This window comes from Diabrotica virgifera, chromosome 5, assembly GCF_917563875.1.
Source record: "Diabrotica virgifera virgifera chromosome 5, PGI_DIABVI_V3a".
Taxonomy (NCBI): domain Eukaryota; kingdom Metazoa; phylum Arthropoda; class Insecta; order Coleoptera; family Chrysomelidae; genus Diabrotica; species Diabrotica virgifera.
Window position 1 is genome coordinate 56474868 of NC_065447.1, and position 16090 is coordinate 56490957.

Sequence of the window (16090 nt, forward strand, 5' to 3'; positions counted from 1 at the left end):
GTCCATGGAATCATCTGAACTGAGTTCTGAAATCTTTGAACGGCCGAATTCCACCGTTCAAGGATCGTTCAAGTTTAAACTGCCATCGGTTGATCGTGAATTGAGAAAGACGATTTTGACTTTAAACTGACGTTTACTAAAAGTTCAGGTTAAACTGAAATTGAACTCGATATGAGAAATCGGCCCTTAGGGTCGATTTCTCATACCTGCGTTAATCTATGGTTCAGTTGAACCAGGTTCACCCGTGATCTGCGGTTTTGTTTGAAATGCATTTCTCATTGCCCGTTCATATCAGCGCTCGTTCTACAGTTTTCGAGAAATGCCAATAGATGGCAAAAGGTAAAAAACTGTCGCCATTTTGAACTACCATTTCTATGCTGTTTTTGAATAAAGTTAAATTTAAGTATTTATAGTCAAATAGTCATTTTAATAATTATAAATAAATATTATAAAAACAAAAATAATGTTATCGTTTATCGTTGGGCTTAATATAATAAAATAGGATATATTTATATTATGACAGCGGTTCGTGTTAATACAACGCATGCGTAGTCCATGGAATCATCTGAACTGAGTTCTGAAATCTTTGAACGGCCGAATTCCACCGTTCAAGGATCGTTCAAGTTTAAACTGCCATCGGTTGATCGTGAATTGAGAAAGACGATTTTGACTTTAAACTGACGTTTACTAGAAGTTCAGGTTAAACTGGAGTTGAACTCGATATGAGAAATTGGCCCTTATTAGTGTTTGTAATGAATGTGAACTTGTTTGTAAAATATGTGTTCATATGTTTTCTTGTGAATGCACTGACTATTTTATAAAATGCCATTTATGTAAACATATTCATAGTGTTGGAAACTTAATGGTTAACTTAACAAAACCAGTAAGTCCTACATTGAATAACAAAGCTGAGCAAACATGTACATTGATTGTAGGCCATAATTGTCAACATGATGATGTAATTGATTGCAACAAAAGAATTAAATCTAAATTAGACTTTCTGTCAGCACATACAACTGATATGACTATCAATATTGAACAGCAATTAAAATTAGAAAAAGCATTAGATGTGGCAATTAGTTATTTGCAACCGACTTCACAGACAGTTAAAGAACCTGCAAATAAAAATATAAATTAACAACTACGTTTTGAAAGTACAAAAAAGAAGAGGCAACTTAATGTTGAATGTACTCTGAGTAAACCAACATATAGTGAAAAGAAGATGTTAGAGCAGGTTTTTAATATGGAGGAAGACAACTAATATATTAAATAAGTAAAACTATTTTACATAACTCATAACATAGAAGTAAAAACTCCTTCGTAATAGGTATAAATAGTTTTAATCAAGTCTTAAAAAATCCAAATGGATTACATAAAGTTGAAATGTTCATACTTCGACAACGAATATTTTACTGTGCAACATAAGAAGTACGAAAGTAAATAGCGCTAATAATTACTCCAATAAACAACAATGTAATTTGCAATTTACTTTCGTACTTCTTATGTTGCACAGTAAAATATTCGTTGTCGAAGTAATCCAAAACAGGCGTATGTTCGTGGAATGGCCCATAGGTTATTAATAAACATAACATTATTTTATCACAATGATAATCACTTATATGGATAATTTTTAATGAACATCATCATATTATGGAGCATAGATTTTTTTATTTTAGCAAGTAAAAAGTAAAGTAAAGCAGGTTATGTTTATATTTTATGAATTTGACAGTTGAAGTTGATTTGAAAACAAATAGAAAAGTTTCTATTTTTGCCGAATATGTCGCTGCACTTGCAGCCATCCTCTCTACACCGTTACGTCTTTGGTTTGTATCATTGTAAAATACCAATAACGTATGACGTAGATATAGTATTTTTATTACAAAAGCGATGTTACGTAGGTCAAAATTTTTGACGTAAGAGAACTGTCAAAACATTAGAATGTGACTTTTCATTATTGCCATGTTTATAATAAATATGGCAATAATGAAAAGTCACATTCTAATGTTTTGACAGTTCTCTTACGTCAAAAATTTTGACCTACGTAATATCGCTCTTGTAGTAAAAATACTATATATTAATATTATGTGACACATGACAGAAGCTCGAAACAAATGACTGTGAATGAAAAGCCCTATTGAGAGGCTCTATGACTTTGTTGTTTGCAAATGTAGTATTATTGTTTATCAAGTGAAAAATAAATTCGGTAATTGATTTGTTCGTGATTAATTATTACAGACTCAAGATATCTTTAAATAACGAGTTAGTTGTTCTATTAATCTACTTAGAAAATCCACTGGAGTTATTTATTGATAAATGCCAATATTTTGTAGTTCGGTCTCTATAATATTGTGAGGTATTGTTGGACAGATATTAAAAATTATCAGACTTTTGCTTGGTGTGACTAACTTCCTAGCTTGGATACGTTCCTGATTAATTATTACCATTGTTCCATTATCGGTTCCTAAAAATTCTTTGACTGTTTCCTCAGTAGTAACACAAATGCAAATACGATCATTTACAATCCTGGAAATGACGATAACTTTATTAGGATCGATGTTAATAGCTATGGCATTTAAATAATCTTCAATTTTAGTATTTGGAAGTGAATTTTGAACAAAATGGCTTGTTTTGCTTGGAAATATTTTGTTAGGCCGGTTTACAGCAGTAGAGTATAATTTTGATATGTTAGATGGAGGAGTAACATGTTGAGATTTATGAAGTCCACAAATACCTTCACCTGGATATTCCTGTATATAGGGTGAGGCAGATAATTGGCCTATTAGAAATATTTAGAGAACTAAAGGCAACAGAATCATGAAAATTGGAATGAAGGGGTTTTGAAGTGTGATCTATTTAATGAAAATATTTTCATCAATTTACCACTTCCGGTTATACCGGAAGTTGCTTAAAAGTTCGTTTTTTTTTAAATGGGACACCCTATATATTTTTACATTTTTAGATTCTACTCGATGTCTTCTTTTTTAAAATATGCGGTCTCGTAATGTTATACAGGGTAGTTTAAAAGCTAATTACGTTTTTTTTTATTAATTTCGTAGCAACTTTCACACCCTGTAGAATTGTAGTAGTTGGATATCAAAAACTCTATGTCTGTTAAAATGATTTCTAATATAATCTACTATTATTAAAAACATTAGTATAGCTAAATGTTAAATTTTAGTATACAGGGTTGGTCGAAACTCAGAATGAGGATTTTCTGAATTTTCTTAAATGGAACACCCTGTATTTTAGTATTGCAATGAAAAGACATTTTATGGTACTTTTTTATTTCTTAAGCATTCCCTATACCTAAATGCTTTAATTTGTGCTTAATTGTTAATCGCGCCAAGAATGTTAACTACGTAGGTACATATTTTGATAGCTCAACCATTATTGGCAATTTTAAAGATCAGTCTAGATTAATATGTATTTATTTCCGAAAATTATTTGTGAGTGAATATTTTCACGGCCAACCTAATAAAATTTCACGTATTTTTTGTTGAAATGAATGTTTGGTTTGAATCACCAATAACTCACAAATTAAAGCAGTTAGGTATAGGGAATGCTTAAGAAATAAAAAAGTAGCATAAAATATCATTTCATTGCAATAATAAAATATAGGGTGTTCCATTTAAGAAAACTCAGAAAATACTCTTTCCGAGTTTTAACCAACCCTGTATAGTACAATTCAATATCTAGCTATACCAACAATTTTTAACAATAGTAAACTATATTAAAAATCATTTGAACATAAATAGAGTTTTTGATGTCAAACTACTACAATTCTACAGGGTGTGAATATTGCTAGGAAATTAAGAAAAAAAAACGTAATTATCTTTTAAACTACCCTGTATAACATTACAAAACCTCATATTTTAAGAAAGAAGACATCCAGGAGAATCCAAAAATGTAAAAATATACAGGATGTTCCATTAAAAAAAAACGAAGTTATAAGCAACTTCCGGTATAACCGGAAGTAGCAAATCGATGAAAATATTTTCATTAAAGAGATCACTCTTCAAAACCCCTTCATTCCAATTTTCATAATTCTGTTTCCCTTAGTTCTCGAGATATTTCTAATAGGTCTTTTATCTGCCTCACCCTGTATTGGGTCTATGTTACCTGATTACGGTCCTATTACTTGAATAGGTTCATTAGTAATTAAGGGCATAGGCCCAAAATGTCGCCTGTCAAAATTTTCAGTGTGTTTTAAATGTATTTATTAATTTTTTTCGTATCCTGAGAAAACTAGTAAGTATTTTTGAACAATTTAAACGCAGAATGAAAGATTGCAATATTACCGAAGGTCGAAAGTTTCTTAGAATAACCAAAAAGTTTCTTTTGAATGAGATATTTGAAATCAAAGGTCACGCTAAATTTTCTCTTTTTTTAGCCTTATATCTTATTAAAATAAATATTATAAAAATTTTCAGGGACATTTGTCCCTCAGTAATAACGTTATATTTCATTCTGCGTTTAAATTTTTCAAAAATTAGTTTTCTTAGGATCTGAACAAAATGAATTTATTTAAAACACATTGAACATGTTGACAGGTGACATTTTGCGCCTATTCTCTTATGCAAGTTAATTACGTTTGTACTAGTATTTATGACCGTTGTTTGATATTTACTATTATTTGCTATTATTGTCTAACTTACAGTTTTGTCCCAAAATTGGAATCAGACTGTAAATTAGATAGATCAGACTGTAAATTAGACTACGTAATACACTATTATACAAATTTGATAGTTTTTTAATAAGTAAAAACAACTAAACTTGGATAAAAACTACTAGGAATATTTATTGTTTACTCGTTAAGAAACCAGTTTCGAATCTCTATGTAAATTCTATAAGCTAATATTTAAAAATTTCTCATTTAATAAAATAGTAGGTAGTTGATAATAACTAAGAATGTACGTACATATCCAGGCTATCCAGCGGGTTCTGTTTCTGTAGTCTTACAAAACTTATAAAACTTAGGTGAAAAACTACATTTAGCAGAAGAAATTTTAACGTGTACATATTTGCAAATTTGGAAAGCTCAAGTATAATGGGACGTTTCTTCCAATTCGCGCTATGTCAATTAAGAGTGAGAAATTGTAATTGTTTGGAAATCTCCTATTATGTTTTTATTTTGTAATAAATTCATTGAAATATATTGACATAACTTGGATATTAAAGATTAGCATTACGATTATAATGTGAACATGCATTGTTATAAAAGAAATAAAAATTAAGTACACAGTTACATATTACGGCTTTGATAACATTATTGGAAAGGTAATTTTAATTTGATTACTATACTAAATAAAAAAATTAATTTTCGAAACATTTTAAATAAGTAGTTAACTTACTTTCAAGAACAATAAAACCAATAGGAATTAGGGTTAATGGGGGACACATATTTTTATCTGTATTAGTTTTAGCAAAATATCTCAAAAAAATATTATAAAATATAATGCCTTTTATCTACCTGCGTTTTTACTCACGTAAAAGAGAAAATCTGTTTCCGAATTAAGAAATCCAAAGATTTTATTATTTTTAAACATTTATTTGTTTGAAAATGGAGTCTTTTGGGTTTCAACATTTTGTTAATAGAGGTCGCTATCGCGTCTTAATGTTAATTATATTTTGTAATTGGCATGAATGGCAAAGGTGTATATTTTCGATTCAGAGCATCATTACAGTGCTTTCCTGATGAGAACAAAAGAGTTCGAAATGGTCCATAGAAAGATGGTAATGATCTCTGAATCGAAATTAAATATAATGCCTTTTATCTATTATAAAATCATTTAAAATGCAGACGGCGGAAGAGGCATGTGGAAAAATAGTAATAAATAAACATAGGAAAAGAACAAAACGGTGGAAGTCTAGTGTAAAAGAAAAAATCAAAGAAAAGAAAACAGCATGGAAAAAATATCATAAAACAAAAAAATACAATCCGACAGAGAAAACTATATAGAAAAGAGAAATATACCGAAAGCAGCGGTGGAAGAAGCGAAAAAATGAAGTTGGAGAAAATTTTGGAGAAGATATAAACGAAAAATACGTAGTAAACAATAAAATGTTTTGGACTAGGATAATAAAATTAAGATCAAGTAAGAAAAAAGAAATCAGAGCAATAAAAGATAAAGAAAGTAAATTAAGGACAGATACGCTGGAAATTTTGGAAACATGGAGGGAACATTATGAAGAAAAATTTGGAAGTACACCGCACGCAAGGGTGAGAAGCGATACGAAAATTGAAGATAGGTAAAGCTCCAGGGGAGGATGAAATTGCACCAAAAGTGATCAAATACTTAGGACAGAGAGGGGAAGACTGGCTGTGAACAATAAACAAAGATGCATGGAAGGAGAAAAGGATTCCAAAAGATTGAGGAAACAATTTAATACTACCAATATATAAAAAGGGCGAGTAAACTGTTTGTGACAACTATAGAGCAATCTGCCTAGCTTAAGTAACTTATAAAATATACACCAAAATATTGGAAAAACGACTTAGACAATGTGTAGAACTAAATCTGGAAGAAGAACAGGGAGCATTCAGACCTGGAAGGGAGACTAACGACAACATTCAATTTAAGAAGACTGATATGAGAGAAAAACAGAAGAAGGATAAGAGTTGTTCCTAACATTCATAGACATGAAAGCTGCCTTCGATTCAATAGATAGAGAGAAAATAGGGAAAAGCTTAAAGGACTTGGAAGTACCCACAAAATTAATCAAGATTATCAAAAGTATATACGAAGTAGTCAAAGCTTAACTACAAATTGGAGGTCAGCGGCCAGAAGAGTTTCTAATAGGCAAAGGACTAAAACAAGGCGACAGCCTCAGCCCCTTACTCTTTGTAATAATAATTGACCGAATAGTAAAAAATATCAGAGCAAGGGGACAAGAAGTTAACACCATGATCGGCTACAGAGATTTGGAACCAGTAAAAATAAATAGTCTAATGGGAATGAAAATAAACATAGACAAAACCAAAACAATGATAATAAAGAATAAGGAGAACCTACACAACAAAGCGATAAAGTGCAATCATATAACATTAGAAAAAGTAAATTATGTAGTTAAATTAAACTAAAAGTTAAATTTTTTCAGGGAACTACTCCTTTTTAGATTAGAAAAAGTATCAACCTATGAATACCTAGGGAGTATAATAACTGACGACGGGAGAATAGACGCTGAAATAGCAAACAAAGGAAACAAATCGACATAAATATTTTATGGCTTAAATAAACCCATGTTAGGACATAAAGACATACAAATGGAAGTGAAAAGGAAGATTTATAATACAATAACAAGACCAGTAACAACCTATGTAAGTGAAAATTGGACAATACAGAAGAAACATGAGTCAAAAATAGAAGCCATGAATATGAAACACTCAAGAAAGATCGCAGTGAAACCAAAATGGGATAGAATAAGAAATGAAGAAATAAGAAAAACAACAGAAATAGATCCAATATTATATCACATCCAAAATAAACGCTAGAATGGTATGGACATGTGATAAGAATAAAACTAGAAAGGATGCGCAGGAAAATTCTGGAAATGGGAAACACGACAAAAAGTAGAAGAGGGCGTCCCCGAAAGAATTGGGGGGATCAAATAGAGGGCATAGGAAATGCACGAGGGAAAACGAAAGAAGAAATGAAACACCTAGCCAAAAACAAAATTGAGTGGAAAAAATGGGTGAAAGAAACAACCAACCATAATACGACGCCGTAATAGGCATAAGGAAAAAGACAACAAGAAGAAGAAGTATTGTACTACCTTGACTCATTTTACGTCATCCATTCTGCTTATGTTTTAGTGTATGTTTATGTTTAACATCCATTTATTTATACAGGGTGGAAATCACTTATGGAATAAAATTATTTCTGTCATTGTTATGAAAACTTATAAGACGCTGAGACCCGTCGATTTTTAAATATAAATCGGCGCTATTCAAACATAAATCTACAAAGTGATTCACGTACGCCTAACATAGTCTATAAGCTTTATTTTTAATGGAACATCCTGTATATTTCTATATTTTTAAAAGCGCCTTAATATCCTGATCTCAACGAACTGTGTATTCATGTAAGGTCTATTATGAGTAATACAGGGTGAAATTTTTAAATTATAAAGTGTGGAAACCACTTATACCGCAAATAATTTTATTCCATAAGTGGTTCCCAACGCTAAAAAATTGAAAAATACTGGTAATTTGACCAGCTGAAACAGCTGACAGGGCTAGACTGTAGAAAGCGATGCAGGAGCTTGGCTTTCCAAAAAAAACTAGTCAGTTTGACACGGATATGTATGGAACAGTTACGATGTAAAGTGAGAGTTGGAGAGTTGGACTATTAAAAATAGTAAGTTTATACAGGGTGTCCAGAAACTCTACCGACAAATGAAGACAGGAAATTCTTCAGATAATTTTAAGACAATTTAACCCAATTCACCTAGTCCGAAAATGCTTCTTAAGGGAGCTAGAGCTCTTTGAAGATGGCGTCATGAAATTAGTTTTTCTTAAATACCTCCAGAACGCTTCTATTTAGAAAAACGAAAATTGGTATGCATATTTACTTTTCAGAGATGAATGAATTCCATCCATTGCAAATTTCTAGTACCGGTCATAGGCGTCCGTTTTGGGTAGAGCAACGGGTATTTTATCGCATAACTTTTTTGTCCTTATTTTTTATGCATTTTTGACACCGCATTATTAAATTGTGAGGTATTCTAGTACTAAAAGTTACTCTTGCTTTAAGTCGGTAGGACACACCGTTTTCTAGAAAAATCGATTTGAAAGTTTTTCGTTTTTGGAATTTGAAAAAAAATTGAAAGAACTTTTCAACAAGAAACGAAGTATTTTACCAACATAAAGTAAGAGTAACTTTTAGTACCCGAATACCTCATAATTTAATAATCTAGTGTCAAAAATGCTCAAAAATTCAAGACAAAAAGTTATGCTATAAAATAACTCTTGACCTACCCAAAACGGACGCCTATGACCAGTACTAGAAATTCGCAATTAATGAAATCGATTTATCTCTGGAATATAAATAAATGTACCAGTTTTCGTCTTTCTAAACAGTTTTTTCTTTGAAATTTTCTTTTAATTCAAAAAGCGAAAAATTTTCAAATTGATTTTTCTAGTAAACGGTGTGTCCTACCGATTTAAAACAAGAGTACCTTTTAGTACTAAAATACTTCACAATTTAATAATCCAGTGTCAGAAATGCATAAAAGTTAAAGATAAAAAAGTTATGCGATAAAATAACCGTTGCCCTACCCAAAACGGACGCCTACGATCGGTATTAAAAATTTGCAATGAATGGATTAGATTTATATCTTGAAGATAAATACGCGTACCAATTTTTGTTTTTGTAAATAGAAGCGTTCTGGAGGTATTTAAGAAAAACTAATTACAAGACGCCATCTTCAAAGAGCTCTAGCTCCCTTAGGAAGCATTTTCGGACTAAGTGAATTGGGTTAAATTATCTTAAAATTATCTGAGGAATCTCCTGTCTTCATTTGTCGGTAGAGTTTCTGGACACCCTGTATAAATATTATATTTTAATTTATATTACTGTACATTTCTTAAGTAATTTTACAAATTTTTGTTTATTACATTCATTCACAAATTCCCAAAATATCAAGTGTTGAAATTATGGTATCAGTAGGTACACAATTTTTTTTCAATAAAACTCACATTGATGCATTCTTTTAAAGTAAAATTAACAACAAAAAAAGCAACATATTGTTTATTTAAGAAATTATTTATAAAGTTTTATGTAAGATTCAAAATCGATTCAATTCAATTTCCAATGGAATATCTCTGACAAAAAGTCAGTAATTCTTTTTATGTGTTGTTGTGCTTCAGATCCTAATATTCTTCGTATAACATTGAGAACGGCGTTATATAAAATCTGAAACAAAAATAAAAATTATGCAAAAAAAATAAAAAAAATGTCACGGTTCCAGTTAAATTTTTTATATTGCTTTTATTTAAAGTAGTAACGTCTCGAGCACGTGTGTGTGTATGTCAGCAGAATAGTTAGGGTTGATTTGATACATTACGTACTGGCGACGAGGATAACTTTTATTTTCGGTCAAACGTGTAAAAAATACGTAGTGAAAAGCGTGTAAAACATAGTGAAAAAAGTGTAAAAAATGGCGGAATCGGTATGTGGTCAATTACGCGAGTTCTGTTTGAAGAGTTCAGACTGGTCAATTTTCAAAGCGCGGTTAGGAAACTATTTCGCAGCAAACGGTGTCAAAGTCAATACGGACGCAGATAAGATCAGAGCTATTTTGTTAAACGCTTTAGAAGAGAACGCATATCAGCTTATTTTCGATCTGGTAAGTCCTGAAAAACCAGAAAAAAAAACGTATAATCAGTTTCTTGCCACATTGGATGGGTATTTCAAACCACAGCAGAGTGTGTTTGCAGCGCAATTTAAATTTTACAGTGCTCAAAAAGACGTGGCAGACTCGGCGAGTGAGTGGGCTGCACGCTTAAGATAATTAGCGGTAGGCTATGAGTTAAAAGCATACCTAAGAGACAGATTTTTGTTCGGTTTCGGCAAGGGACCCATGTTGGACCGGCTTATGGAAGAAGATGTAAGCGCCAATCTCGAAAAAATGGTCAGTTTAGCAGCTTCCAAGATGGCTGCCAGAGAAATCCACGAGGAAATGGTACGGGTGAAGCCAGAACCTATTAACCACGTCAGCTCTGAAGGTACGAAGGTGCGCGAAGGTACGATACGCAGCGAAGTTGGAGCAACGCGCAGACTCCATGGAAATGGTAAACTACAGAGATGCAGAGAGCAGAAAATGAGGAGCAGCACAGATGTTACGCGCATGACATTCAACGTCAACAACGACAACATGGTGCATGTGACATTTGCGGAAGGAGGAATCATAACAAAGATAAGTGTATTTATAAAAGGTTTTAAAGGTAAACGGAAATCTTTTTTATTGCATCAAAATTTTTTACAAACCCAAGAACAGGCAAAAAACATTCCTGAAATAAATAATGATGATGACATTGACCTTTTTAAATCAGACAGAAATATTTTCGATTTGCAAAGCACAAATACGGATATTTTAGAGGATTTGTTTAAGTTAAAAGTATTAGTACACAATCATTATTTAGTATTTCAAATTGATACGGGTAGCAGTGTTTCTTGTTTGTCTAAGGAGTGTTATTTAAAATATTTTTCGGACATTTACATAAAACAAACAAATAAACGTTTTATTTTTTATAACGGGGTGCAAGTTGAGCCCCTAGGAGTAATAAATTTGAAATTTTCATATAACAATATAGAAAATTATTTAGATTTTTTTATTATGGAAAATGGAGGTCCACCTTTCTGGTAATGGAGATTTTCTGGTAATGTATAATTTAAGCTGATCAGTCATAAATAATATTAAACAAGGTAACTTAAATGATAAAAATATTGAAGGTTTAGTAAAGAAATATAATGACGTTTTTTCGCCTGAATTAGGTAATTTTAAAAAAGGGTTAGTGATAATTAATTTAAAAAACCCCAATGTTACTCAAACATTTGTAAAGGCAAGGCCTATACCTTTTGCCATTAGGCAACAAGTTGAACAAGGACTACATCGGTATTTAAGAAAAATGGGCAAATTAGGATCTGCGGTGACTTCAAAGTAACGACAACCCTGAAATAGAAATCGATTAGCACTATATGCCAAGAATAGAAGAATTATTTGCAAATCTTCAAAGAGGCAGGGAGTTCACCAAGTTAGATTTGTCACAAGCTTTTCAGAAAATAAGTTTGGATAGGGGCAGTAAAGTATTATTAACTATTTCTACTCATTTAGGTCTTTTTAAATTTAATCGTTTAACTTTTGGCATAGCATGCGCACCAGCTAAATTTCAAAAAAATTATGGATGCATTCTTTAATGGTGTTGCGGGTTGTGCAGTTTTTCAAAAAAATATTTTAATAACGAGAAGAGATAAAAAAGTCATTTAGAAAATTTAGAGAGAGTTTTATCTATTTTACAAAATACAGGGTTTAAATTAAATATTTTCTTTTCAAAAGTGTTGAATATTTAGGATTTGTTATTGATTCTGAGGGGCTACACCTAGTGTTGTCCAAAACCGGTCTTGGTCTTGCAGTCTTGGTCTTGTTCTTGCATTTACGCAAGACCAAGACCGCCTAATTTTAGCAAGACCAAGACCAAGACTGACCCTGCAAGATTTGAGCAAGAACAAGACTAACCCTGCGAGACTCTTGTGTCTTGCAGTTAGAATCGAGTGTCATTTAGGTAGTACAATATTTCGGGTATATGCTTAGATGCATAGAGACTCTATGAGACGCAAAAAATATGTAACAAAAATTTGTAAAATTGCACATTACGAACAATACAATAAGCATACATAGTGAATCAAAGTATCGATTAAAAGAACATTTGCCACATTTTATACGTACTCAGAGATCATAAGTACAATGGTAAAATAAAACATTTTGAACATTCTGTCCCAGCAGACGATTTCTTCACTCTGAAATTAATTGTCCAGATTTTGATAACAGCCGCTACAACATTTTAAAAATATTGTGTCATCTGAGCCGAGCTGATAAAAAATATAATATTACAAATTTTATCGGCCTATAGACTAACATTGTTTGTGCTGAGTGTGCGATATCGGTTACAAACCAAAAATTGCTGAAAATGGGCGGCTATTTTCGACTAACTATCAAACAACAGTCTATTCCTATTATATATTTTAACTCAAAACGTGCTGACAAACGACCTCAACAAATTATATGAATATTTCACAAGATGCCGCCTGATACACAACTTAAATAAAACTGAGGTAAGCTGTTTTCACCTCAATAACAAACAGGCAAACCAAAAATTAGAGGTCAAAATGAGAAATGCAGCACTACCCTACCAACCTTACCCAAAATATCTGGGGGTTACCTTGGACAGGACTCTTTCGTTTAAAAAACATCTACAAATAACTGCACAAAAAATAAGTAGTAGAAATAACCTTATCCAGAATCTTTGTGGTACCAATTGTGGCGCATCTGCGGACACACTACGGACATCTGTGCTAAGTTCGGTCTACTCTGTGGCAGAGTACTGTGCACCGGTCTGGCTAAATAGTCGTCATGTGAAGATAGTTGATACGCAGCTTAATATAGTAATGAGAATGATTAGCGGCTGTATCAAGACTACTCCACTATATTGGCTTCCCACCCTTAGCCATATACCTCCGCCTATTCTACGAAGACAAAAGGCCTTGATAACGGAGTATTCGAAAGTAAATAGCAACTTGCAACTACCAATCCATGAAGACATCCCGAGTTTAGCAGCAAACCGACTCCCATCCAGAAAACCACCCATAAGAACAGCTAACAGCAGATGATTTCAATGTTACCTCCAAATAGCGCACGCTGTGGTCTGAGGAAGCCTCACCTGAAGTATCCAACCTTATTGACCCAGTCCAAAAGCCTGATGGCTTCGACCAGCCACGAAACATATGGAAGAGCCTAAACCGAATTAGAACGGGACATGCAGTATGCGTACACAACCTACATAAATGGGAAAAACAGCCTACCTCCAGCTGCGACTGTGGTGCTCCAGATCAAACCATCCAACACATAGTGGAGACATGTGAATTGAGGGCATACCGAGGGGACCCAGAAGACTTTTTCAAAACTACGCCTGCAGGCCTTGAATGGATAGCTCAACTTGACTTAAAGATATAACCTTATCTGTTTGTATTATTTTATATTTTATCTGTATTTTGTCTATGTTCGTTTTTATATGAGCTTATGTTTGTATTTTTGAATTATGTACTTACGCTTTTTACAATTATTATTGTATTTATTCCATGTATTGAGCCATACGCTAAATAAATAAATAAATATATTTTAACATAATGAACAATAATTTTTTCTGTCTTTGATATGCATATCTTTCGGCGTTTATGACACCAACACATGTCTCCTTGTTAATAGCGAAACAGATTATGCTACCTTTTCAGTTTTCGGTATGCTTATCTTTGATAAAGAAAACTCATTATTCTTTTTAATCGCGCAGCAGACTACAAACAAAAAATTAACAAACTCTAACATGAAGTAAAAACCACTTCTATGCAATTGGTATATTTATTAAAAATTTCAAAAATCCCAATGGATTAAATAAAATGTGTCCAATTCAGAACGTTTTCGGACCTATCAGTTCATCATCAGTAAATTCGAATACTTGCTAAATAGCCCCAGAACCAAACAATGGTTGAATTTATAATTCGATCTACATTACGTCATAGTAATAATGAACAGGCTGAACGCCGGTGTTAAAAGATATAACCTCCGGGAACATGGTAAAACCCTACCAGGAAACTTAAACAACCATCTTCAAGGTGCTATGTATGGTCCCAAATATGCTGTCTTTCTTCGTTTATTGGTGATCAAAAGTTCTCTATATCTTCCTATTCTGTGGAACACCATTTTGTTCGTAATGGTCTTTTAAAATTCTCCTAGAAAGCCACATCTCAAAAACTTACAGCATTCTCATTAAGTCAACATTAACAGCTCAGGCTTCGAAATCATAAATAAGTATACAGCGTGTTCAGAAACTCTCCCGACAAACGAAGACCCGAGATTCTTCAGTTAATTTTAAGACAATTTAACCCATTTACCTAATCCGAAAATGCTTCCTGAGGGAGCTAGAGCTCTTTGAATATAGCGTCTTGGAATTAGTTTTTCTTAAATATCTCCAGAACACTGTTATTTAGAAAAACGAAAACTGGTACGCTTCTAGAGATAAATCGATTCCATCAATTACGCCTTTCTAGTACCGGTCATAGGCGCCCGTTTTGGGTAGGGCAACTGGTATTTTATCGCATAACTTTTTGTGTTTAACCTTTAAGCATTTTTGACACTGGATTATTAAATTTTGAGGTATTCTTGTACTAAAAGATACTCTTGCTTTAAGGCGGTAGGATGCACCGTTTTCGAGAAAAATCGATTTGAAAATTTTTCGTTTATTGAATTTGAAAAAAATTTGAAATTTTTTTTTTAACAAAAAACGCTGTACTTTACCGTCTTAAGGCAAGAGTAACTTTTAGTACTAGAATACCTCATAATTGCTGTGTCAAAAGTGTCAAAAATGCTTAAAAATTTAAGACAAAAAAGTTATACGATAAAATAACCGTTGACCTACCCAAAACGGGCGCATATGACTGATACTAGAATTTCGCAACTAAGGAAATCGATTTGTCTCTGGAAGATAAATAAACGTACCAGTTTTCGTTTTTCTAAATAGCATTTTTCTGAATTTTTTTTTCAAATTCAACAAACAAAAAATTTTCAAATCGATTTTTCTAGAAAACGGTGCATCCTACCGACTTAAAGCAAGAGTACCTTTTAGTTCTAGAATGGCTTACAATTTAATAATCCAGTATAAAATGTGCTTAGAAGTTAAACATAAAAAAGTTATACGATAAAATAACCGTTGCTCTACCCAAAACGGGCGTCTATGACCGGTACTAGAAATTCATAATTAATGTAGTTAATTTATCTCTGAAAGATAAATAAGTGTACCAGTTTTCGTTTTTCTAAATAGTAGTGTTCTGGAGATATTTAAGAAAAACTAATTCCAAGACGCCATCTTCAAAGAGCTCTAGCTCCCTTAGGAAGAATTTTCGGACTAGGTGAATTGGGTTAAATTGTCTTAAAATTATCTGAAGAATCTCCAGTCTTCGTTTGTCGGGAGAGTTTCTGGACACCCTGTATAGTGATTATAGCATTTTACCATCTGATATCGGATTTTCAGATTGGGTAATTGGTTACTCGGAAATTTCCTCATCTTCAAAAAGGCTGCTCTTGATTGCTCTATTCTTGAACGAATTAGATCTTCCGTAATCCAGACTCCTAAGTATATAGGCTATTGATAATGTTCAAAATAAGAGAGCTAAAAGGAACTACAACGTTAACGGGATTTTATTGTCTCATATGGTTAATGGATCTCTAAATTTGAAAAAACCGCTGAGTGCTACCATTTAAATGGGTGCGTTTTTGAGAAAGGGGTAAATTAGTCCCTAAGCACAGGGTGCATTAGAGT

At 32.5% G+C, this 16090-nt stretch overlaps 2 protein-coding genes across 2 annotated transcripts in view; both read right to left on the reverse strand.

The window, feature by feature from the left end:
• Positions 1-5173, reverse strand: part of LOC114339047 (uncharacterized) — a 38330-nt gene extending 33157 nt beyond the window's left edge. Inside the window, exon 1 of the mRNA XM_028289683.2 lies at positions 4919-5173. Coding sequence (XP_028145484.2) covers positions 4919-5019 — 101 coding nt within the window. The 5' untranslated portion in view covers positions 5020-5173. The remainder of the gene's footprint in view (positions 1-4918) is intronic.
• Positions 5174-9733: 4560 nt separating this feature from the next.
• LOC114339036 (uncharacterized) overlaps positions 9734-16090 on the reverse strand; it is a 35480-nt gene continuing 29123 nt past the window's right edge. Inside the window, exon 4 of the mRNA XM_028289665.2 lies at positions 9734-9914. Within this exon, the coding sequence (XP_028145466.2) occupies positions 9798-9914 (117 nt within the window). The 3' untranslated portion in view covers positions 9734-9797. The remainder of the gene's footprint in view (positions 9915-16090) is intronic.